Genomic DNA, 23,998 nt, shown 5'->3' with positions numbered 1-23,998 from the left:
CAGGGGTGTCTGCTTGGCAATCTGCAGTGTGTTTACAAGTTGCGAAATTCTAAACCCTCAGCTTTGTGAGCATTCATGTGGGGAGACTTCAAAGTTGAAAGAGAAAAAAAGCAGAAAATCAGTTTTAGGACAGAGCTGAGGGGCAATTTCTTCTCTCAGAGGATAGTGCGACTCGGGTGTGCTGGAGGTGGAGTTGTTGAATATTTTTAAGGTGGGTGGATTCTTATTAGGCAAGGAATCAAAGGTTCAAAAACAAAGTTGCTGGAAAAGCTCAGCGGGTTGGGCAGCATCTGTGAAGGAGGAAAAACAGAGTTAATATTTCACCAGTGACCCTTTCTCAGAACTGTTCCGAGGAAGGGTCACCGGGCCTGAAACATTAACTTTTCGAAACATTAACGAAACGTAGTTCTTCCAGAAACTTTGTTTGTGTTCCTGATTTACAGCATCCCCAGTTCTTTCGGTTTGTCAGGAATCAAAGGTTATCCACGTAGATGGAAATGTGGAATCCCCAAAACAAAACAGATCAGATCAGATCAGATCAGATATAATTTTCTTGGACAGTAGAACAGGTTGAAGGGCTGAAAGGCCTATTTCTGATCCCCATTCACATGTTAATATCTGACCTCACCATTCAATCACTTTCTCCTTCTCTAATGTAACCTTAACACGCAAGATCTTGAAATCTACCTCACAATGGTAAAACATAAGAAATAATTGCAGGCCATCTCTCCTTATCAAGTGAATAATGGAGCTAATAATCTCTGCAAACTCTAACCAAGATATTTCAGGCAATGTTCAAAATGTGTTTTCATTATCCATTTTATATTTGCTAAATTAGACTGGAATGGGAAAGAATCCATGTCTTTGTTTTTTCCCTATGTAGCTTAACTTCATAGAATGAGACGACCTCAACAATTTGTTTTATTCAGGCAGAAATCCAATTAGCTTAAGTCATAATCAGATTTGAACTGTAATAGCCATTAATAACACACATATGAAGAAACTCTGCCTCACAAATGACTCCTGAGCAAAAGAAGATAGGGGATACAGCATGACTAAAACCACTAAGAAATGGGTTGTGAAATTGATAGCAACAGCAAATGCCTGAGCTAATAATACATAATAAAGCTTCAGGATCATTTTCAAAGAACACGATGCCAATCAACAAGTGAAGCACGATACAAATAACATGAAGTGAATCAAACCAATAGACCTCTGAACGTTATACCATTGCAAGTAACTATCTCCCAACTAAATGGGTTTGTTTATTGTCCTTTAAAGTGGGATGATTTTCTTCCTCTCTCTTCCCTGTCAGGGGGCCAACATATACTCGCATCAGCAATCTTAAATTAACTTCCTACAGACATGGCGCATAGCCCAAAGTACTCAAAATTCAGCAAGCTGACTATTAAAAAGTCATAGGGACAGCTGCTTTGGGAAATGGGGAAAATAAATCAAAATGAATGATTAGATTACTGGGTTGGGTTTGAAAAATATAAAATAGAAGAAGTGGGCTGCACTGAGTTTTAATCTCCATGCACATTACTGCTTATCCCTCAGGAGTTCTACTTAACCCTCCATGACCACCATGTCCCCAGGTCCACCTGCACTCCATATCATTGACCCAAACATGACTTATGAAGTGGACACTCAATGTAAACCACATATAACCTATTCCTATCATGGACTGTGATAAGTGACTTTATTGCAAAGGAGTAACCCAATTAAAGGTTTTGACATGATAAAGCTTCAAATGTTTCTCCTTAAAGTGTGGATAGCCAAGTAAGTTTTCTGTATCTGACCAGATGCCCTCCATGTGTTATTAAAACATCTGAATCATCTTGTTTTATACAGCATTTGAATCATCTGCCTCGTTTTATCATCTTTACATAGTTCTACTGAGAAGAATATTAAGCAGAAGTCTATTCCACAAATCTGGAGTTAATCAATTTGAAGGGAGGAAATTTTTTTACCAAACTCTGAATTTAGAAACAAGCTATGTTTGTTTCTTTGAGCCTTGGTTTGCAACATATTGATGGAGTCCAGGAACCCTCCTTGTTGATCCTCTTTGTACTCATTTTCAAAATATTCATTTTCCTTTGTAAATAGGGGAAACAAATTGAGCTTCTTGCTCTAAATGAGAGCACTTATCCAGGTCCAGAATGAGTCCAAGGATATTAGATGCTCTGGCTAAAGGTGATTACATGTTTTAGGGCTGCTATCATATACACAAGATTATCTCTTAAAATTTGCTTGAATGTTTTAGGGCATTTAGAAAGAAATTTCCAAAGCTTTTCTTGACACTAGAAATTTTCGTTTAACTCTTCAAGGAGTTAGCGTGGAAAGCCACTCCACAGAAGGGAAATCACGGACCAGTTTACATTCCTTTGTGGACAAAGGTAAAGATACCCTTCTTAAAGATGAGATCATGCAGCATCTGCATAGAAATGAAGTCATGAATTATCACTAATCATGTATTGAAGAAGGAAAGAACTTGTTAATCTAATTTACTGAATTTTATTGAAGGGATGACAAATGTTCAGTAGGTAGTGGCTGGGTGCATTTGTATTTCATTGTGGCCTTTTAACTCATTTGGAAACTGGTATTGAAAGTCGAAACAGAACATTGTAATCAGTGAAAAATGTCACACAGTGAGGAGATGAAGCGGGGACTGGTGTCACCATCTGGGACAAAGTTATCAATGCTGATAGCAAGGATCTGTGTTATGAATCATCTTTTTCTTAGCATCTGAAAGGATTCTTTGGAGCTCTAAGACAAAACAACAATGACAAATTTGCAGATAACACAAACCAAATGAAGGTGGTAAACCGTATAGCTGAATAACTACAGGAGATTTGAATATACTTGAGAGATAGACAGAGAGATGGCAGATGAAACTCAATGAAAAGCATGTTCAGTACAAGAAGTTAAAATGTTGGTTAGACAGAGTCCAGTCATATACTTCCACAGTAAGAATTTTATTTTTAGTTCACACACCACAAACTTCAACACCACTGATTACTTGTTCCCTATTAATATAAATACTTACCCAATGATCCCCTAATTAATACGTAACTATCAACTACTCCCTAATTTCATTTGGTTGCAGGCACGCTTGCCAGAACCTACTAGATGATAACAGAGGGGTCTTTGATCAGTCCAGTCAGCACAGTCAAATATCAATTAACTCATTTATTGGATCCTAAAACATTCTTTTCTCAAATGCATATATGTACATACGATTCGCATTTAAATTAATCAAGACAGTTTCTACTCACTCCCTCGAAAGTCCATTTTATTCACTGAACACTCGTTCATTTATTTATTTTTTCCTTCGGTTTTGAATTTACATCCCTTCAGGTGCGGGTCATGTCCTCTGGTTCTACTATTCTGGACATAATGAAACAGTTTGTCTTGATCTTTCTTATCCAAGTCCTTGAGATCCTAATAATAGCAATCATATACCCTCTCCACTTTCATTTCTCCAGTGGGAACATCGGATTATTGACATAATTGCTCCTCCAGTCCAATCCTTTCATCCCCTCAAATGTTCTGATTACTCTCTTCTGCAACCTTTCATTAACTGAAATACCTTCCGTCCTTAGTGACCAGAATTGTACACTACCTATATGCGAAGTGCAATCAAACAAATTATACATAAAGTTACAGAATTGCCTTAATAATCTGAATGTTACAATCCTCTACCATCTCTCTCAATATGTACTGATCCAGCTCATTTCGAAACATATCAACTGATCTTGAATTAAATATACTTTGTTAAAATACAGAATATACACAGCATGCTATGAAAAAATCATAGACTCATGCTTACAAATTTTGTTAGCAGCTTACTGATAGTTTTAGTTTATAAAATTAATTCACGGGATGAGGGCGTCACTGGGCAGGCCTATTGCCCATCCCTAATTGGCCAGAGGACAGTCAAGTCAACCACACTGCTGTGGGTCTGGACTGTCGTGTAGACCACATCAGGGAAGGATGGCAGTTTCTTTCCCTAAAACATTAGTGGACCAGATGAGTTGTTCCTGACAATTAACAACAGTTTCATGGTCATCATTAGATTCTTAATTCCAGACTTTTGTTGGATTCAAATTCCACCATCTACCATGGCAGGACTTGAACCCAGGCCCCAGAACTTTACCTGGGGTCTTGGATTAACAGTCTGATAGTAGCACCACATCTCACGACAAAGCTAAATTCATGGGCTGGCTACATGCGGTTATTTTTACAGTCAATTGATGAGAGTCCTTTTCAATTAACATCATTCCCTTCCTAAAATGATACACTGAAACACTGAAAATAGGAGGAATTGGACATTCTACCCCTTAAGCTTGCTCTGCCACTCAATATGATCATGGCTGATCATCCAGCTCAATGCCTAAATCCCACTCACCCCTCATTTCCTCTGATCTGTTTGGCTACAAGAACTTCATCTACCTCCTTCTTTAAAGGACAACGCTTTGGCCTCAATTACTTTCCGTGGTAGTGAATTCCACAGGCCCACCACTCCTGGCTGACGAAATTTCTCTTCATCTTGTCCTAAAAGGTTGACCACTTATCCTTAAATTATGACCCCTGGTTCTGGACTCCCCCGCCTTCTGGAACACTTTGCATCAACCCTGACTACTTAGAATTGTATAGGTTTCTATTAGATACCCCGTCTTTATCTGAAACTTCAATGAATACAACCCGAACCAACTCAATCTCCCATCATCCGTCAGGCTACCATCAAATTGGTAAAACTTCGCAGCACTCACTCTGTAGCCAGAATATCCTTCCTCAGATAAGAAAACCAAAGCTGCTCACAATATTCCAGGTGTAATCTCACCAACTCACCCTCAACAACTTCTCTTTTGACTCCTCCCACTTCCTACAGACTAAGGGGGTGGCCATGGGCACCCGCATGGGCCCCAGCTATGCCTGCCTCTTTGTAGGTTACGTAGAACAGTCCCTCTTCCGCACCTACACAGGCCCCAAACCCCACCTCTTCCTCCGGTACGTTGATGACTGTATCGGCGCCGCCTCTTGCTCCCCAGAGGAGCTCGAACAGTTCATCCACTTCACCAACACCTTCCACCCCAACCTTCAGTTCACCTGGGCCATCTCCAGCACATCCCTCACCTTCCTGGATCTCTCAGTCTCCATCTCAGGCAATCAGCTTGTTACTGATGTCCATTTCAAGCCCACTGACTCCCACAGCTACCTAGAATACATCTCCTCCCACCCACCCTCCTGCAAAAATTCCATCCCCTATTCCCAATTCCTCTGCCTCCGCCGCATCTGCTCCCACGATGAGGCATTCCACTTCCGCACATCCCAGATGTCCAAGTTCTTCAAGGACCGCAACTTTCCCCCCACAGTGGTCGAGAGCGCCCTTGACCGCATCTCCCGCATTCCCCGCAACACATCCCTCACACCCCGCCCCCGCCACAACCGCCCAAAGAGGATCCCCCTCATTCTCACACACCACCCCACCAACCTCCGGATACAACGCATCATCCTCCGACACTTCCGCCATCACAATCCGACCCCATCACCCAAGACATTTTTCCATCCCCACCCCTGTCTGCTTTCCGGAGAGACCACTCTCTCCGTGACTCCCTTGTTCGCTCCACACTGCCCTCCAACCCCACCACACCCGGCACCTTCCCCTGCAACCGCAGGAAATGCTACACTTGCCCCCACACCTCCTCCCTCACGTCTATCCCACGCCCCAAGATGACTTTTCACATTAAGCAGAGGTTCACCTGCACATCTGCCAATGTGGTATACTGCATCCACTGTACCCGGTGTGGCTTCCTCTACATTGGGGAAACCAAGCGGAGGCTTGGGGACCGCTTTGCAGAACACCTCCGCTCGGTTCGCAATAAACAACTGCACCTCCCAGTCGCAAACCATTTCCACTCCCCCTCCCATTCTCTAGATGACATGTCCATCATGGGCCTCCTGCAGTGCCACAATGATGCCACCCGTAGGTTGCAGGAACAGCAACTCATATTCCGCTTGGGAACCCTGCAGCCCAATGGTATCAATGTGGACTTCACCAGCTTCAAAATCTCCCCTTCCCCCACCGCATCCCAAAACCAGCCCAGTTCATCCCCTCCCCCCACTGCACCACACAACCAGCCCAGCTCTTCCCCTCCACCACTGCATCCCAAAACCAGTTCAACCTGTCTCTGCCTCCCTAACCTGTTCTTCCTCTCAACCATCCCTTCCTCCCACCCCAAGCCACACCTCCATCTCCTACCTACTAACCTCATCCCACCTCCTTGACCTGTCCGTCTTCCCTGGACTGACCTATCCCCTCCCTACCTCCCCACCTATACTCTCTCCACCTATCTTCTTTTCTCTCCATCTTCGGTCCGCCTCCCCCTCTATCCCTATTTATTCCAGAACCCTCTCCCCATCCCCCTCTCTGATGAAGGGTCTAGGCCCGAAACATCAGCTTTTGTGCTCCTGAGATGCTGCTGGGCCTGCTGTGTTCATCCAGCCTCACATTTTATTATCTTGTAATCTCACCAACAGCCTGTTATCATGGGAGCAAGACTGTACTCTAATCCTTCCTCTCACTATGAAAGCCAACATACAGTTTGCCTTCTTTACAGCCTGCTGCAGCTGCACGCTTACTTTCAGCCAGTGGCCCACAAGGACACCCAGATGTCATTGAAGTTGCCCCTCTCTCAGTTTATAGCCATTCAACTAATAATCTGTCTTCCTATTTTTGCTACAGAAGTGGATCGCCTCACGTTTACCTTCATGATACTGCTTCTGCCATGTAAATGACCACTCGCTCAACTTAACAAATCACACTGCCATGTGTCTGCATCGTCCTGACAGTTCACCCTTCCACCCAGCTTGGTGTCATCTGCAGAGTTTGAGATATTCTGTTTAGTTCCTTTATTTAAATCATTAATATATATTGTGAATAGCTTGGTCCTAGTACCGATCCTGATTCAGCGACTGCCTACTATTTAATTCCTGTCTGTTAACCAATTTTATTTATATCTCAATAGACTATTTGCAATGCCATGCATTTTAATTTTACTTACTGGCCTCTCTTTCATCATTTTTAATTAGCGGGGTTACATTAACTGCCCTCCAATCTGTAGGAACTGTACCAGAATTTAAAGAGCCTTGGACAATAACCACTAATGCATCCACTATTTCGAGGGCCACTTCCTTTAATAATCCAGGATGTAGATTATCAGGACCTGGGGATTTATCAGAAATCAATGAGCCATCAATTTCCTCAACACCATTTCTCTCCTGACACAGTGCCTCTCTCTCATAAAACACTGTATTCCCCACCATTTCTGGTACATTAGTAATTACAATTTCTTCAACAGATAATTGTATGTTGCAGAAAGTATCATATCTGGAAAAAAATTACCATCTGATTTTGAAATGAAGCTCTGCTTATTAACTGAATCAATCATTAGTCAGACAAATGTGCTTTTGCAACCATCATTGCAAAACAAAAAGTATGAATAGGCTAGAGGTGCAAATTAATTTCTCAAATATGAAACTTTAACAGGATGTGCATTAGCTGGAATGTTTTGGCTGAAGAATTTACTGAACTTTAAACTGGGCATATGTCAACACAAGTATAGCTTATAGATGTCACAGCTCCATGGGCAGCTGCGGGGGAAAGGGAAAATTACACCGGACAAACCTTCAGCTGAAATATAACCAATTTAGATTCCTTCCTGAGCATATTTTATATTTTTAAAATCAAATTAGAATTACTTCCTATTGCTGATGTTTGACAACTGAACACTGAAAATGCTTGTGTGCCAGATCTTGTATGCAGATAGATTACACTGCAGCATGGTACAATATATATCATTTTCAATTTAATGGAGAACACATTTTAATTAAGATAAAGGAAACTTTAATTTCGTGCTTCCGCTTGATTTCTGAACATATTTCAGGTTTCTGTTGGTGCTAAGACAGGCTAATTGAAACTAAGCAAAAGCTAGCACATGAAGAAGTAAAGAACATCAAGGAAAAATAAATACATTGCTGTAATGTTATGATTTAAAAGGCAGAATTAAAATGAAATGTACTGCTCAAAGAAAACGACAGAATCCACCTGTAATTAATGGTATAAGAACATCAGAACTAGAAGCAGGAGGAGTAGGCCATTCAGTCCCTCGAGCCATTTCAGATACCATGGCTGATCTCATGTCAGCCTCAACTCTACATTCCTGCCCACCCTCCACAACTCTTCAAACCATTACTAATTACAAATCTGTTCATCTCCCTAAATTTACTGGCATCCACCACTTGTGGTAGTGAATTCCACAGATTCACAACCCTTGAATACTTCAATTAGACCTCTTCTCATTCTCAAGTCCAGAGAATATAGGCCTAAGCTAATCAAACTGTTCCTAAGACAAACCCCTCATCTTTGTAATCAGCATTGTGAATCTCCTCCGAGACTGGCTCCAATGTAACATTGTATCCCTTCTCAAGCAAGGCAACCAAAATTGTACGCAACATTCCAGGGTCGGTCTCACTAATGCCTTGTGCAGTTGCAGCAATACTTCTCTATTTTCACACTCTACTCATTTAGCAATAAATGTCCAAATTCCTTATTACCCGCTGTACCTGTATACTAATTTTCTGTGATGCATACATAAGGTCACCCAGATGCCTCTGCACTGAAGCACCCAAGTTTCTCTCAATTTAGGGAAAACAATTTGCCTTTCTTTTCCTCCAACCAAAATTCTGGTCCATTCATCTAAACTAACCATATCCATTTATAAACTTATTATATTGTTGCCATTTATCTTCCAACTTATTTTAGTGTCATGTACAAATTTGGCTATAGCACTTTCTATCCCAGCATTGTATGAAAGACTGCTGTCTGCTAGCTGTGAGGATCTTCACCTAAATTCATTTATTGTGTCACAGGTCAGATTCTAGGCTGTATCATCTCACAGCGCAATGAGCAATCTCATTCTGGCTGCTAACCTGAATGAAGCTAATCAGCAGAAGCAACAAGTCCCATGGGTAAGCAGCAAATAATGTCAGTGAGACCTAAGACAGTAGAGCTGTGGGAGGAGAGCTAAGACAGGAGGCAGCGACAAGCAAGGACGAGTGACAGGATGGATGTCAGAAGCTATATCTAGGGCTGCATGTACGGACTGCAGGTGGATTTATGAAAGAGAGAGCACAGATTAGCACAGTGTCATATATGATCAGTAGGATGAAATGTTAAGCCTAATGATGGAGTATTCATACCTTACACCTTTAAAAAAATTTCAGGATGTAGCTTGTCTGCAAGCACAGGCATTTGGCACAATGCTATTAATATTTCACTTGTTCTAATATTACTTGCATGGCTCTCAGAAAATGGAAGTGTTAGGGAAACCTGTTCCAGCAAGTGTATAATTAAGTGAAAATGAACACTACCTGCAATATTGGGCCACTTATTTTAGTGCTTTCCGTGTAAACAAAGGATTTTGAAATATTAAAAACAGACAGAATGATAGGAAGTGTGATAGTCAGATCCCCCATTAGGCTGGATGACTGAAGCTGCATTGAATTAGAACACTAAACTTTTTTTATTGTGGATTTGCTATTTTCACTTACTATCACAATGTATTCCATTACGTTAGCAACATATTGATGAAAGACAGAATTGGGTTTGGGTTTTGTCAATGCAACCTTTAACAATAATCAGCGCGAACCCTCTTCTCGTGAAGTCAGTTTGAGAAATATGCCAGAATTGCTCGATTTCCAGTAATATTTCTCCCAACTTTGAACACATAATTCAACAAACTTGGTTAGAAAATAATAACCTTTATTTATTAGCACGATAATTCCTGTTGTGCAAGCTCCTCAAGCCATAGCCTCTTAACAATTGGATGGGCATGTCAAGTAAGGAAGGAACAGTTAGGCTTGCAGTGAAAGGTTGGGTTTTTCCCAAATGAAATCAAAGCAGCCAGGCAAAACAATAGGTTATTTTTAAAAGGAGATGTGTTTTTTCAACATTCTTACTCATTCACATGCCAGTATTCACACCCCTTAATGTGGTAACTTTACCTGGAGTTACTTTAAGATCAACATGCAGATGCAAGACAGAGCGAAAATGAATAATTAATGACAAACAAGATGATGAAAGCAGTTGAAATGCCAAAATATTTGGAGAAGCTGGACTTACAGAAGTTCCTTTATTGACTGTTTGGGTGGTTTTATCAGCATTTGAAAATGCTGGTCTTTGCGTTTCAGAATTTCCTTTCTGGCAATTACATCTGGCGCTCTGTGTACAAAACAGATAGAATGAGTCAGGACAGATCAGGCAATCAAGGCAGTCACATCAAATATTTCCAACTCACACTGGTGCTTTTCTCGCCATTCAACGAGATCCACTGACTTGCATTGATCCCTGAAAGTCACAATTTGAATATTTTTACTCTTTCATTCAAATCCACACTCCTCCTTATTTTAGTAATCATCTCCAGGCCTAGAACCTTTTAATAGCTCGGTGTTTCTGCAACTCTGGCCTTTTGTCTATCTTCCACTTTTCACTGAGCAATTGCTGCATTTGTTTTCAGACATCGAGGTCCTAAATCCTAATATTCCTGATCTAAATCTCTCTCGATTTCTACCTTTCTCTTCTCCTTTAAGCAGCTTAGGCCAACTTTTTGCTCACCTGCCTACTGTCCCCTCCTACAGCTCATTGTCAATTTTTCTCAAATTACCTTCCACTCAAACATCTTTCTGTATTTAATTATGCTAAAAAAATATTTTATCTTGTTACTGCAGAATCAAAATAGTGAAGATGCTGGAAATCTGAAAAGAACCGAAAATGTTGGAAACGCTCTGCACATTTGGCAACATTTTTAAGAAGAAAAAAAGCTGGTAATTGAGGTCTGAGACCAACCAGCTGGACTCAGAAAAGGAAATGGTCAACCACAAATATTAACTTGCGTTCTCTCCACAAATTTTAACCACTCACACTGCATGAACACTTCTCACATTACCGTTGCCTCTTTTAACAAAGGCCTTAAATCTGTGTCCTCTTTTTCTTAATGTTTTGACCAACAGGAACAGGTTTCCTGCACCTAACCTGAACATCCTTATAAAATCTTCTCTTAACCAAGCAAAGTAGTCCTAATTTCTACAATCTATGAAGGAGGGGGCTTTCCTCCCTGGAATCATTTGTGAGAGCCATCATTTGTGAAAGCCATCATTTGTGAGAACCATTTCTGCAGTCCCTGTCATGCTCTCACATCCTTTAGAAAACCTGGTGCCAGAACAGGATCCAACACTCTACTTGAGGTTGCTGCCAATTTATCATACCAGTTTAACAAAACCTCCTTGTTCTGAGTGCTTCATGGCTCTACTAATAAAACCTGATATTTAATTAACCACTTGCTCAGCTTGTCATAGCTTATGCACATATACAGACGTGTCCATCTACTCATGCACTCTCTTTGGAATTGTGCACTTTATCTTACTTTGTGTCTATGTTGTTTCTATCAAAATGAATTGGGGAGGGCAGGTGGGGGGAGTCAGCTGGATAGCTGGTTCACGATACAGAGTGACACCAACAGTGCAGGTGAGGTTACCGTGAAGGTTCCATCTTCTCAACCTCATCCCTCATTTGAAGCTGGTGATCCTCAGGTTAAACCATCACCAGTCGTCTCTCTCAATGACAGATCACCCCCATGGCCTTCTAAGACTACGATAACTTTACTTATACTAAACAAACTGAATTACCTAACTCTTCTCTAAATTGACTTAGTCTCATAATTGTAAGCCCATAGTACCAACGTGTTTATGTACTCTCGAAATTCTACATGCTGTTCCTCACAACCCACATTGCTTCCAAGTTTCACATCATCCTGCAAATTTTGAAATATTGCCTGACCTGCTGAATATTTTCCGTTTTTAGTTCTATGTAGGTACTGCTGTTTCTGATCAGTCATGTTCCCCACTGCAGTTTATTAAAAAATATGACTGGGAGTGAGGTACACAGTGTGCATTTGAATCAGATAATTTGATAGCACCTTGAACTGCTTGTTGTTATATCTGTTCATGTAACAGCAGTCACTGCAATTCAAAGGAATTAATCAAGACATTTCTGAGTGTTGTGACAATGAACTATATAAATACAATATTTTCTCATCACACTCAAAAATAATATCAAATGATGCATCATAACATGCTGCAGTTTTATATACTTACGGTTCACCATTGACTACAGAAACCTTAGAAAATCCAAACTTTCTACCTCAATTGTGCTCTTTAGAGTCTGTTTTATGAATAATGCATTAACAAAAATCTGTAATTTGGCAAACAGTAAGTAAATATTAGTGCAAACTTATTTAATTATATATTCATTAACGAAGCACTTATTGGAGATAGATTCATATTCTGGAGATGTCACACCATGTTGTACTTCCTGAGGCAAAGCAATTTCTTGCAGTAATGAGTTTCTGTCCTTATCACAATGTTCTTATTCTAATCAGGAACAGATGGAGTGTACGCCAGTCAAAGAACGTAGACAAATGCATTCTTTCAGCAGCTGCTGGATGGTCCATTTATAGTCTCCTGGTCAGTGACAGATTTCCCAGCTTCCAGCTAGTGGAGTGAATTTGGTCATAATTAAAGTGAAGAACTACACTATTCATAATTACACCATCACAAATATGATGCAGATATTTCACTGAATGTAATCTAACAATAAAATGGTGTGACAGACAACTAAAAGTATTGGAACACTGGGCAATGTTAGGGTTGCAGAAAAGATTACAGACACATTATTTCAAATGCAATAGCTACAGCATAAATTTCCGTCCTTTTGTGGCTTAAGATGCTGAACTGGAGAATTGAAGCAAGTAAGGCAAAGCCAATTGTGAGTTGTATAGAAATAACAACACAAAAGTTAACCATTTGACTCACTGTGTGAACAACAGAAGGAAGATTTGGAAAATTTTAGCACTTCAAGGGAAAATAATTTTTAATACAGTGTTTTCTGTTTGATGCCTCTATATTTATTCTGCAATTCCCCTGAAGATCACATATCCCTTTAAACAATATCATAGGCTTGTGTTTCCCATTTTCTTATAAAACAGACTCCGGAAAAATCTACTCCATTTAGCCATTATTTTTAAATTAATTCATGGACAATGGAAATCACAGCCTGGGCCAGCATTTATTACCTGTCCCTACCTGCCCTTGAGAAGGTGGCATCAAGGTGCTTTCTTAAACTATGTGCTGGAAGGAGAGCCATAATATCCTTAGGGAGAGAGTTCCAGGATTTTATTCCAACGACAGCAGAAAAGCAGCGACATACTTCCAAATTAGGACGGTGAGTGGATTGGATGGAAATTTACAGGTATTGGTGTAAATGGGGGCCTGTTATTTTTAAACTATGATTCCGAGTATCTAGATTCCTCCACAAAACGAAACACTCGTCACATTCACTCCCTCAGGATCTTATGTGCTCTAATTAAGTCACGTATGGCTCTTCTAAACTTCACTAATGGTATCCTGCCTGCCTGAAAAAGACCCATTTATTCCTACTCTCTGCCTCCTGTTAGCCAGCCAATCTTCAATTCACGACAATATGTTACTACCTACACCACAATATTTTATCTTCCACAATAACCTTCAATATGACACATGATCACATACCTTTAGGAAATCTAAATACAATACATTCATTGATTCCCCTTTATTCACAGCACAAAATACTAGTTCAAAGAATGTCAGTAAAATACTTAAACATGATTCAAAACCATACTGGCTCTACCTGATTACTCTGAATCTATCCAAGTGTCCTGTTATAATATCTTTAGTAATAGCTTCCAACATAACCCCAATGACAGATGTTATACCAATGTTTCCTGCTTTCTACCTCGCCCCATTTTTGAATCAAGGAGTCATATTAACAATTTTCCAATCTAAAGGAACCTTCCCCAAATCTCATGGGTTTTGGAAAATTAAAGCTAATGTATCAATTATCTCACTCACTACTTCTTTTAACAACCTATCATCATCAGGACCCAAGGACTTGTCAACTTGCACCTCCAATAATTTATTCAATGCTCCTTCCCTGGTAATTGAAAATTTCTTGAGCTCCACCCCCCTTTCAAGTCCCGATTTTTCAGCTATTTCTGGGATGAAACTTATATCCTCTATATGAAGATAAATGCAAAATATCCGTTCAATTAATCTGCCATCTGTTTACCCCCGTTACTAATCCCCCAGACTCATTTCCTATAGGTCCAGCACTTAATTTGATAACTCTTTTCCTTTTAAAATATCTGAAGAAATTTTTCCTGTTTTTATATTTTTCTCCAACTAAATCTCGTACACTAATGTTTCGCTCCTTATTAATCTTCCGCTATTTTTTGCTTTTTAATCTTCTGTCCAATTGTCTGACCTGCCTCCTTTGCAGAATTATGCCTTTGAGTTTCATATTACCTTTGACTCCATTTTATAAGTTAACATGACAGCAGGTCTATCTCATTGAATTTTTATTTGTTGGAATGTTCTGCTCTTTCTGAAACATCTCCTCAAATGTTTACCACTCCATTTCTTTTGACCTATCCCTAAACTTAAATTGCCAGTTGACTTTTGCTAGCTCTATTTTTATGCCCTTGTTTCAATTCCAAATAGTAGTTTTGGACCCACACTTCCTGCTCTTAAATGGTATTACAATTAATCATATTACGATTGCTGTTACCCAGGGGCACTTTTGTTCTGTGGTCAGTGATTAATCCTATCTTAGATAACAAGGTGTAGAGCTGGATGAACACAGCAGGCCAAGCAGCGTCAGAGGAGCAGGAAAGCTGATGTTTCAGGCCTAGGCTCCTTAAGTGTCTATGCCCGAAACATCAGCCTTCCTGCTCCTCTAACGCTGTTTGGCCTGCTGTGTTCATCTAGCTCTATACCATGCTATCCCACAAGTGACTACTTGCTTTCATCATTCCTCATCTCTGCCCAGACTCCTCCTATTTCCAGTTTTCCTGAACTAATGTCATCCCTCTCTACTGTACTAATATAATCCTTAATTAACAGACCCATTCCTCCACCCTTTCACAGCTTCAGCTAATGCCTCTGAAGCGTCATATACCCTTCACTATTTAATCTTGGACTAGGTAATGATTCAACCATGTCTCACTTATAGCCACAATCATACTATTTTATCCCAATCATTTCTACTAGTTCATCTCTTTTGTTTTGAATCATATTTAAGTAGTCCCTTAAGTTTTAGCCTTTTTTTTTGCAACCGCTAGTTTCATTGCCGATGTATTGTTCGATCTATATTTTACGTCTCTTCCTTTCGTTATCGATCATTTCCCACATTAAATCCATCCTCTGTTATCTTTTCCTCACTCTTTAATTCACCACAACCACTTCAATTTGGGTCCTTGCCCCACTAAGTAATTTAAAACCAGCTGTCATTCCTTAGTTATGCAGTTCACAATTTGTCGATCTGGAAATAATAGTTCATTATCGACTTTCAAAACTGCATAACCTTGAAATCTTTGATTGGTTTTCCTTCAACATGCTTGGCCTCACTGGCGTTTTTCCCCAAATCTACCTGCTAAAGCTTCTCATCCTGCACCAATCTCACCAAGTTCTTTCCATAAGTCTCTTATTATGGGGTTCTCCGACCTGTACACACAACTTCAGTTGTTGTCTAACCATGATCTCAGAAAAATTCCACATTAACTTCCTTTCTTTTATATTAAACTCTGTTTTTATGCTAATTATTAACACAGACACGAACATTTTTAACACAGAGCTGATAGATAAGTGGATCAACTGGACAATACAAGGGAATGATGGGGGTTGGTTGGTTCAGTTGTCTGGATGATATAACAGTGTGGGTTAAATTCCTGCACCGGCTGTGATGGTCTGTCCTTCTTAACCTCACCTGAGGCATAGTGATCCTCAGGTTCAACTCACCACCAGTCATCTTCCTCTAAAGAGCAAGAGCAGCCTTATGGTGTGCTGGGACTCTGGCAACGTTACCCTTTACCTGAGGAGTGTGCAACCACAAGGTAGTCCTCTAATTGTGGGGAGAAGACATTTAAATCGGTGGTGCAGCGCTGTCCTTTAATATGGTCAGTTCAATCACCAAGGTTTCAAGTGACGAAAGAAATTTTAATCGCCTTTTTGAAGAATTATGAAAACCGCAATGTGTGCTTTGCCAACGGCAGTACTTTGGCTTATTGTCAATCAAGACTTCATCCTGGCCTATTTTCACGGCAGCTTTTGTTCATGGTGGCTTGGTCTGGTGTTCCATTCTCAAGATCAAAACCAAGAGGCAATCCCTTTGTAATTCTATCTCAATTGACATTACTCTGTACTGCACTCTAGTAATCAAACCAGTCAAAGTAACCATCCCCACATTAGTGCAAATAAAAAGCAACTCTTGTAATCTTTGAGTATTCAGTTCAATTAAATACATCTGACACCCAATGCACTCAAGGTTCCACACAAATTAATGAGATAAATGAACAATCTACTCAAAGTGACTCTGGTGAAGGTAAAATGTTGGCGTGGGCAGCAAATAGTGCTGTAGGATTTCATAAGTTTGCATTTCAACATTTCACCTGAAAGATGACGATTCTGTTAACGCGGCACTCTCTCAGTATAGCACTGGACAGTTCAAACTAGATTAAACCCTACAATGGAACTGGGATCCATGACCTTCTGATTCTCTGGGAACAGTCAGGGCTACAGGTGCATGCAAAACAGAAAAACAATTTCAGCCAGTACTCAAGCCATGTGTGAGAAACAGATTCTGATTCCTGACATCACTGCAAGTTATCTGACCCATGATGACAGTGCAGGCCTCAAGACCATCAAATCATCTTCGTATCTGGTGACAGCTGTAGAACAACACGTACGAAGAGACTGCAGCTGGGACAGAATTCTCAAAGAGTGCATGGTCTCAAAACCCATTGTACCAGTATTTCTAAAAAAGCAAATTCTAGTGATATCCGATGAAATCTTTCCTGATCACCTCTCAATGATGTTTGTGCTCCCTTCCTGTTGTACTGTGCCACGTCTATCAGCATTAGGCTGTTTTGCTTGGAGGGGAGTAAGGATGGTGCAGTCAGTGACTGCTTGGACAGGTGATGAGTGTTTGCCTTACAGCCTCAAATTAGGATGGTTAAATAACTGGTTAGTCTGTTGATGTGAAAACTTTATTCCTTTGTCTTCATAAAAACTACTTAAAAAGCTACTGAAAGCTCCTAATTCAATTTGTTTTGGAAAACTATAAATAATCAAAACAAGCAGAAAGTGTGAAAGTGGAGAGTTTTAGTATTTCTGAAGTATTGTATTTTAATATGTGATCTATTGATGCCTATTTGAGGCATTTGCTGTGCAGCAACATTTCTGGAAACAGATACTGCAAAGGTTCAGAATAACTGATTTGTTCCTTGTGGGCGATACAGAATTTTGCAAAAGAATAAAGAACTTTGAGGGGGAGAAAGCGAGAAATGTCACATGTAGGCATGCATGAATCATGTGGTAATACAATTTATGGCTCGAGGTATCAAATGCACAGCTGTGTATTGGTTTAGGATTTAATAACTTTGTAGGATTGTGATTTTCATTTAATCTCTAGATATGTGACTTCCATTAGCTGCTTCTAAATTAGATGCCATTTTCCAAGAGGAGAATTGACAATTTAAAACAAAGAAGAAAAACATATGTGGCAATAAAATGTGTAAATCAAGTAGGTTGATGCACAAGCCACGAATGAATTTTGGGTGACGCTGAAGCAGAATTCATAGCCCCACTGTGAGAAACCAACTGGCCAATTTACCAGTTTCAGAAAAGGCAAAGCTGGTTTGCATGAAAGACAAAAGAAACTTAGTATCATTTCAACAAAACTTAGAGAATAAAATAATAAGACCATGAGAGCTTTTGCCTTCAATGTTTGTACAATGTTTACTTTCAAACCCACGTACTTCTTCAATAAGGCTTCCAAATTAAATTTTAGCTCTAATGCCTTTATATGTTTTGTGTTTTAGTTGACTACTGTTCTTCGGTCAATGCTATATTGACACTTTCACTGAAAGAAATTCTTGCCTTTACATTATCACGCATCAGAAAGCCTGAAAGTGGTTTGCAACATGAATTACTTCACAATGGCTTGTGCTAGGAAACTCAAAAGCCATTCTGCACTAGAAAACATGATGAATACCTAGTCCTGTGCTTTCAAGTGAGCTACACAGGTGCATGAACCCCTGTATAACAGCACTGCGGACTCACTTCCAGCAGTATGCCCAGTAATCAATAACTGACACCAAACACTACTTAGCTCACTGAGAATGGGAACTGCAGATGCTGGAGAATCCGAGATAACAAAGTGTGAAGCTGGATGAACACAGCAGGCCCAGCAGCATCTCAGGAGCACAAAAGCTGACGTTTCGGGCCTTTTCTGATGAAGGGTCAAGGCCCAAAATGTCAGCTTTTGTGCTCCTAAAGATGCTGCTTGGCCTGCTGTGTTCATCCAGCTCCACACCCTCTAATCTCACTACTTAGCTCACTATCTTCTTTGTAGGTATTTTTGATTCAACTTGTTCATGGATGTTATTACACACCTCTGGGTGTGTAGCTGGTAGGATTCGAATCCAGGCCTTCAAGGTCAGAGGTAGGGACACCACCACTTTGCCACATCCTAAACTATTTTCTTGGTGTGTTTGCTTATTATTTTTAGTTCAGGTAAGTTCTAATTAGGATTTGCAATCCATTAAAAACAAAGATCTGTATTTTGTTGCAGCAGAGTGCAAAGTTAGACATGACTTTGCAGATTTAGATTTTTACATTTGCATTGCCAGTTGCTGAAGGAGCGAGCTGGAAAGAGTGGAAACAACTGTAGGCCGCCTTAACCAATTAGATTGGCGATTGGGAAATAAAAGGGGCAAGGACATTATGGAGGCTGACTTCACCATCAAACCGAGGTTCTGACGGTGGGACACAGGACCTGAAACGTTAACTCTGCTTTTTCCTCTACAGATGCTGCCAGACCTGCTGAGCTTTTCCAGCAACTTTGTTTTTGTTCCTGATTTACAGCATCCACAGTCCTTTTGGCTTTTAGATCAAGGCAGGAATTTGGGGGAAACAAAGCTTAATTCAAAATCTTGCACTTTAGAAGCCTCTGAATAATTATAACTGGAATGAATATGACCCCACACTTACACCAGCTAATTATCAGCAAAGTTGTTTGCAGGTAATTAACACATTCACACATTAAAAGCCATCTAACATAGAAATGCACAAGATTCGTTTGTCTGTGTCAAGTTTAGTTCAGGTGCTGTGTAAATACAGTTACATCAGGACCATTCACACATTCTAAGGAGGAGACTGATAGTGGGATGCTACTTTCAATACACTAATAGCCAAGTGACATTGCTCAGTCAGCAACTTTGGGATTAGTGTGTTTAAACATGTACCTACCTGAGCCCTCACAAGAAGTTGTTGTACCATTTATACATAAGTGACAATGAAAGCTATTCACCTCAATATTCTTTTCACTATAAAACATGGCTCAGTATGAACTGTAAACATACTGGACTGTTTTGATACTCAATATATTCTATAGATCAGTCAACAATTGATAAAATCAGTGCCACTAATACATTATTGGGAAAACAACAACGGTAAAATGATGAGACCATATTGTAGAGTCATAGGGTTGTACAGCATGGAAACAGACTCTTTGGTCTAACTCATTCATGCCAACCAGATATCCAAAATTAATCTAGTCCCATTTGCCAGCATTTGGCCCATATCCCTCTAAGCTCTTCCTATTCATATACCCATACTTGGTAAATGTTGTAATTGTACATCAACAAAGAGGTGAACAATAAAATGAAATATCAAAATATTGATGAATTTGCTTAAGAGAGAGAAAAATATATGTTTCCTTTTGACATGAAAAAATTGCTACCAACAGGTCAATGTGAGAAATGCCTCTACTTGTAAGTTTGTGTTTAAATTATGTGACAGTCACACTGTGCAATCCTTTGAAGAACAGCAAACAACATGAGCATTAAACTAATTTATCTATGGACAGAGAAAATGAGAACTGCAGATGCTGGAGAATCCAAGATAACAAAGTGTGAAGCTGGATGAACACAGCAGGCCAAGCAGCATCTCAGGAGCACAAAAGCTGACGTTTCGGGCCTAGACCCTTCATCAGAGGGCCTAGGCCTGAAACGTCAGCTTTTGTGCTCCTGAGATGCTGCTTGGCCTGCTGTGTTCATCCAGCTCCACACTTTGTTATCCATGGACATACTGTTTTTTATATATAAGATAATTTGTTTCTGTAATAGGTGAATGACTGCTGAACATCTACATTAGTTAGGATGGAAGTGAGGGTTATAATAAACAGAGACTAACCTTCAGTACAATACAACGCAAACATGTTTTGTCCATTTACCTGGCACAAATGAAGCAAAGTCACTGACACCTCGCTAGCTCTCACAGACCGGGTTAATTTGCAAAATGCACTGTCTCTGTAGATGCACAGGCAGCTGTGTACTGTAGGCTGATTTCAGCCATACAGCTACTATAATGTCTCCAGTTCTGGATAAAATTCAATGCCCATAGCATGGAGCATGCCTCTCCAGGCTATACGTTGACATATAAACCCAGAAATCACAATGGCATGGTGTGCCCTGTATGGCAGAAACACCTCTGTTGCTGTGTTAGGGATGTCCACAGCACTGCAAAGGTATCAAGTCGTCAAGTTAGTATCATGAGCAAACTAAATGAATCAACTGAATTTTCTAATCCACACCACTGGACTATCCTACAATGCGTCAAAAATAAGCAATAAAATGCAAAGCAAAACTGACAAATACATCTGAAACACTTCTCTTAAATGCTATGCATTTAAAAAAAATAATTTTCAGGATCCAGACAATGTGGACAAGGCTAGTATTTATTGTCTAGAACTGGTTACCCCTGAGAAAGTAAGTATCAGTGGTGGTCGTCTTGAATTGCTGTAGTCTACGTGAAGAAGGACTTCCAAAATACTGTCAGATAGAGAAATTCACTTTGGGATGAAAGTGACAATGTTTAAGCCAACATTTATTGTCTACCTCTAGTTGTCCAGGGGGTAACTGACAGTCAATGTGGCAACACATGTCTAATTCACATATGATCGAACCAACTCAGCAGATACATAGGAAGCTGGGTCTCTTTATGGAAACAAGAGACAGGAGGGACTATGAGAGAAAGCAGCCACCAGGGGTGTCTACGAAAGGTCAGAAGAAGTTGAGAGAAGGTGACATGAAAGAACAATGAATTGGGGTGTGCAGAATGGAGAGAACCTAACACCTTACTGAGTGGATGAAATAGCAAAAGGATATCAATGGCTACCGACTGTTGTTTCAAAACTTCTCTACTATGTTGTTAAACAGAATTTCTGCCAACTCAGCTTGAAAAACGGTACAGTATGTTCACCTAAGTATTATCAGTAAACGCTCATAATACTCTGCAGTAGTTACTCTGAATTGTCTACAATTCTGCTACACTAAATATAAAAGTAAAAGATATATCTTTAATTATTTACAATTTCATTTTTATGAACATCAACACTAGTAATTTCTACTCAAGCCTAAATAATCTACATTAGGTAAGAACTAATCCTCCTGGACAGCTGGAAAATTTATATTGTTTGGAATTTTTAAAAAAAATTTAACATCATCGAACTTGATGATGAAGTTGTCAGAATGACAAAAATCCAATGGAATGATATGGTCCATTTAAGCACTTGAATCACTTTATTACTACAAACATTCACCAAAAAATCCAGATGCTCAAGATCTGGATGAGTGACCTTCCCAATCCTTCAGCTTCTCATTCTTCATGAAGCATCCCCTGTTCAACAGAACTGAAAGCTGCTTTAATTCATTGCGTTGATTCTACAAGTAATAAGGTATATGGAAATACTGTATGCTGGTGTGAAATCAGAGTGCCAAATAAATCAACCTGAATAACGCAAAATCTTTACGTCTGGCTAGTTAACTGATGCATGATCAACAAAATCTGATTTGTAATTCTGTATTTGAGCTGTGCTGAAGTCATCTGCAACATCAACAGAACTCTGCTCGGTTAGAGAAGGGAAAAAAAATCAACAGGTTCCCTACCTCTTCAGTCTTTAAATATTATGAAAGGTTAATGAAAAAGTGGATAGAGAGAGATAATGCTTCCTCTTTCGGGCAAGAGCAAATGTTGACGCTACCAGTACAAAATATGTTCCAAGAAACATAGAAAATTGGAGGAGTAGGCCGTTCAGTCCTTCGAGACTGGTCTGCCATTCAATATGATCATCCCACAGTGGAGAAATCCCACAAGTGAATACAAAGGAACTTTCTTGAACCAAACAGCCAAGAGAAACTGGAATTCTGTCACAGTGTGATTGAAGTGAACTGGAGATATATTAAAGGGGAAAATAGACAAGCCTATAACAGAGAAGGGAATGGATGATTACAATGATAGGTTTAGATGAAGACAGATGAGAGGACACTTGAATGCCAGCACGGACTGGCTGGACTGCATCATGTGTCTCCGGATTACGAATTCTACATATTCACTATCCAGCAGCTTTTACTGGAAACACATGTCCTAATTTGGTGATAAGGTTCAGATGAATCTGACCTATGATGTCCCCACCGAAAGCAATTGTCAAGGTGACTGTTGGCCATCTTGGTGACCTATTCAAGAACAACTAGGCAATTATTCCCAGGGAAAGAGAGTTAGTTTTGTCAGGTAAAGGAGGGAAATCATTAAGTTGACAGCTTCAGTAAGTAGTATCACTTTGACTTGAGTAAGAAGGTACTTGGTTCAAGTCCTTTGCTAGGGACTTACGCTTATGTTTTATGTTAACGCTCATACTCACACTCAGGAGGGGCTGTGTTTTAGATGAGACTTTGAATCAAGGCCCAACTCAGCTTTGCAGTTAGATGTAAAACAATCTCATTTCATAATTCAAAGAAGAATGGGTGAGCTCTCTCAGTGGAGCGGGACGAGGTTAGTAGGTAGGAAATGGAGGTGCGGATTGAGGTGGGAGGAGGGGATAGGTGAGAGGAAGAACAGGTTAGGCAGGTGGCGACGAGCTGGGCTGGTTTTGGGATGCAGTGGTGGGAGCTCATCCTCTCTGATGAAGGGTCTAGGCCCAAAACGTCAGCTTTTGTGCTCCTGAGATGCTGCTGGGCCTGCTGTGTTTATCCAGCCTCACATTTTATTATCTCGGATTCTCCAGCATCTGCAGTTCCCATTATCGTTGGTCCCATTATCTTGTTGCTATTAGCTTGTCATTGCTAACTTCCTGTTTTGGTTTCTGTGTTTCCTACATTACAACAACTATACTTCAAAAAGGAATAATTGGTTGGAAATACTGTAGCACATTGCGAGGTCATGAAATGCATTTGAGTAAACTGAAATTTTCTTTCCAACTAAGAAAGAACAAATAGTAACTTTAAAAGTCCTCATTAGAGTCCAATTGTTCCTACATGTGCAGCTGACCCAGTTCGGCACTAGTTGACAGCTAGGCTCGGAAACCTGGGAATGAGAAGGATGCCAATCCCAGAGATACTGTGGAAATCGCCTACTAACTGTGATTCCAAAGAATGCAAGGCCTGCTCTCCTCAGTGACAATGTCAGGTCTTCCAGATCACACACCACGATGAGGAATTGCATTCCAAAACTGTAATGATGATGTGGAAGAAACTTTATGAAGAAAACTGAGTTGGTTAAAACCTTTGCTGCTTGAACCAGTTAGCAGCTGAGTTTCTAGAATGTTCTTTGAATATTTTACCAAGCTTGGAAGATTGGTTTGCAAGGCTGACTGAGCTCATTAGCCTTTCTTTCAAGGGTTTCTAGCAGTGGCCAACTGTTAAAAATTATTTGGCACCGAGTGGCCACACATCCAGTGATCACTAGAATTTGAAAGCATTATAACATCTTCCAGTAATTAATCTGGCAC

General features: G+C 40.0%; 1 protein-coding gene across 4 annotated transcripts in view; it reads right to left on the bottom strand.

The window, feature by feature from the left end:
- ccser2a (coiled-coil serine-rich protein 2a) overlaps positions 1-23,998 on the bottom strand; it is a 625,227-nt gene that overhangs the window by 91,978 nt on the left and 509,251 nt on the right. For all 4 annotated transcript variants that reach the window (XM_059640304.1, XM_059640306.1, XM_059640305.1 and 1 more), the window contains one exon: positions 10,187-10,285. In XM_059640304.1, coding sequence (XP_059496287.1) covers positions 10,187-10,285 — 99 coding nt within the window. The remainder of the gene's footprint in view (positions 1-10,186; positions 10,286-23,998) is intronic.

The sequence above is a fragment of the Stegostoma tigrinum genome, chromosome 37 (assembly GCF_030684315.1).
Source record: "Stegostoma tigrinum isolate sSteTig4 chromosome 37, sSteTig4.hap1, whole genome shotgun sequence".
In the NCBI taxonomy this organism is placed as follows: Eukaryota; Metazoa; Chordata; class Chondrichthyes; order Orectolobiformes; family Stegostomatidae; genus Stegostoma; species Stegostoma tigrinum.
Note: the sequence above shows the minus strand (reverse complement) of the source record. Positions and strands in the feature narration are given on the sequence as shown.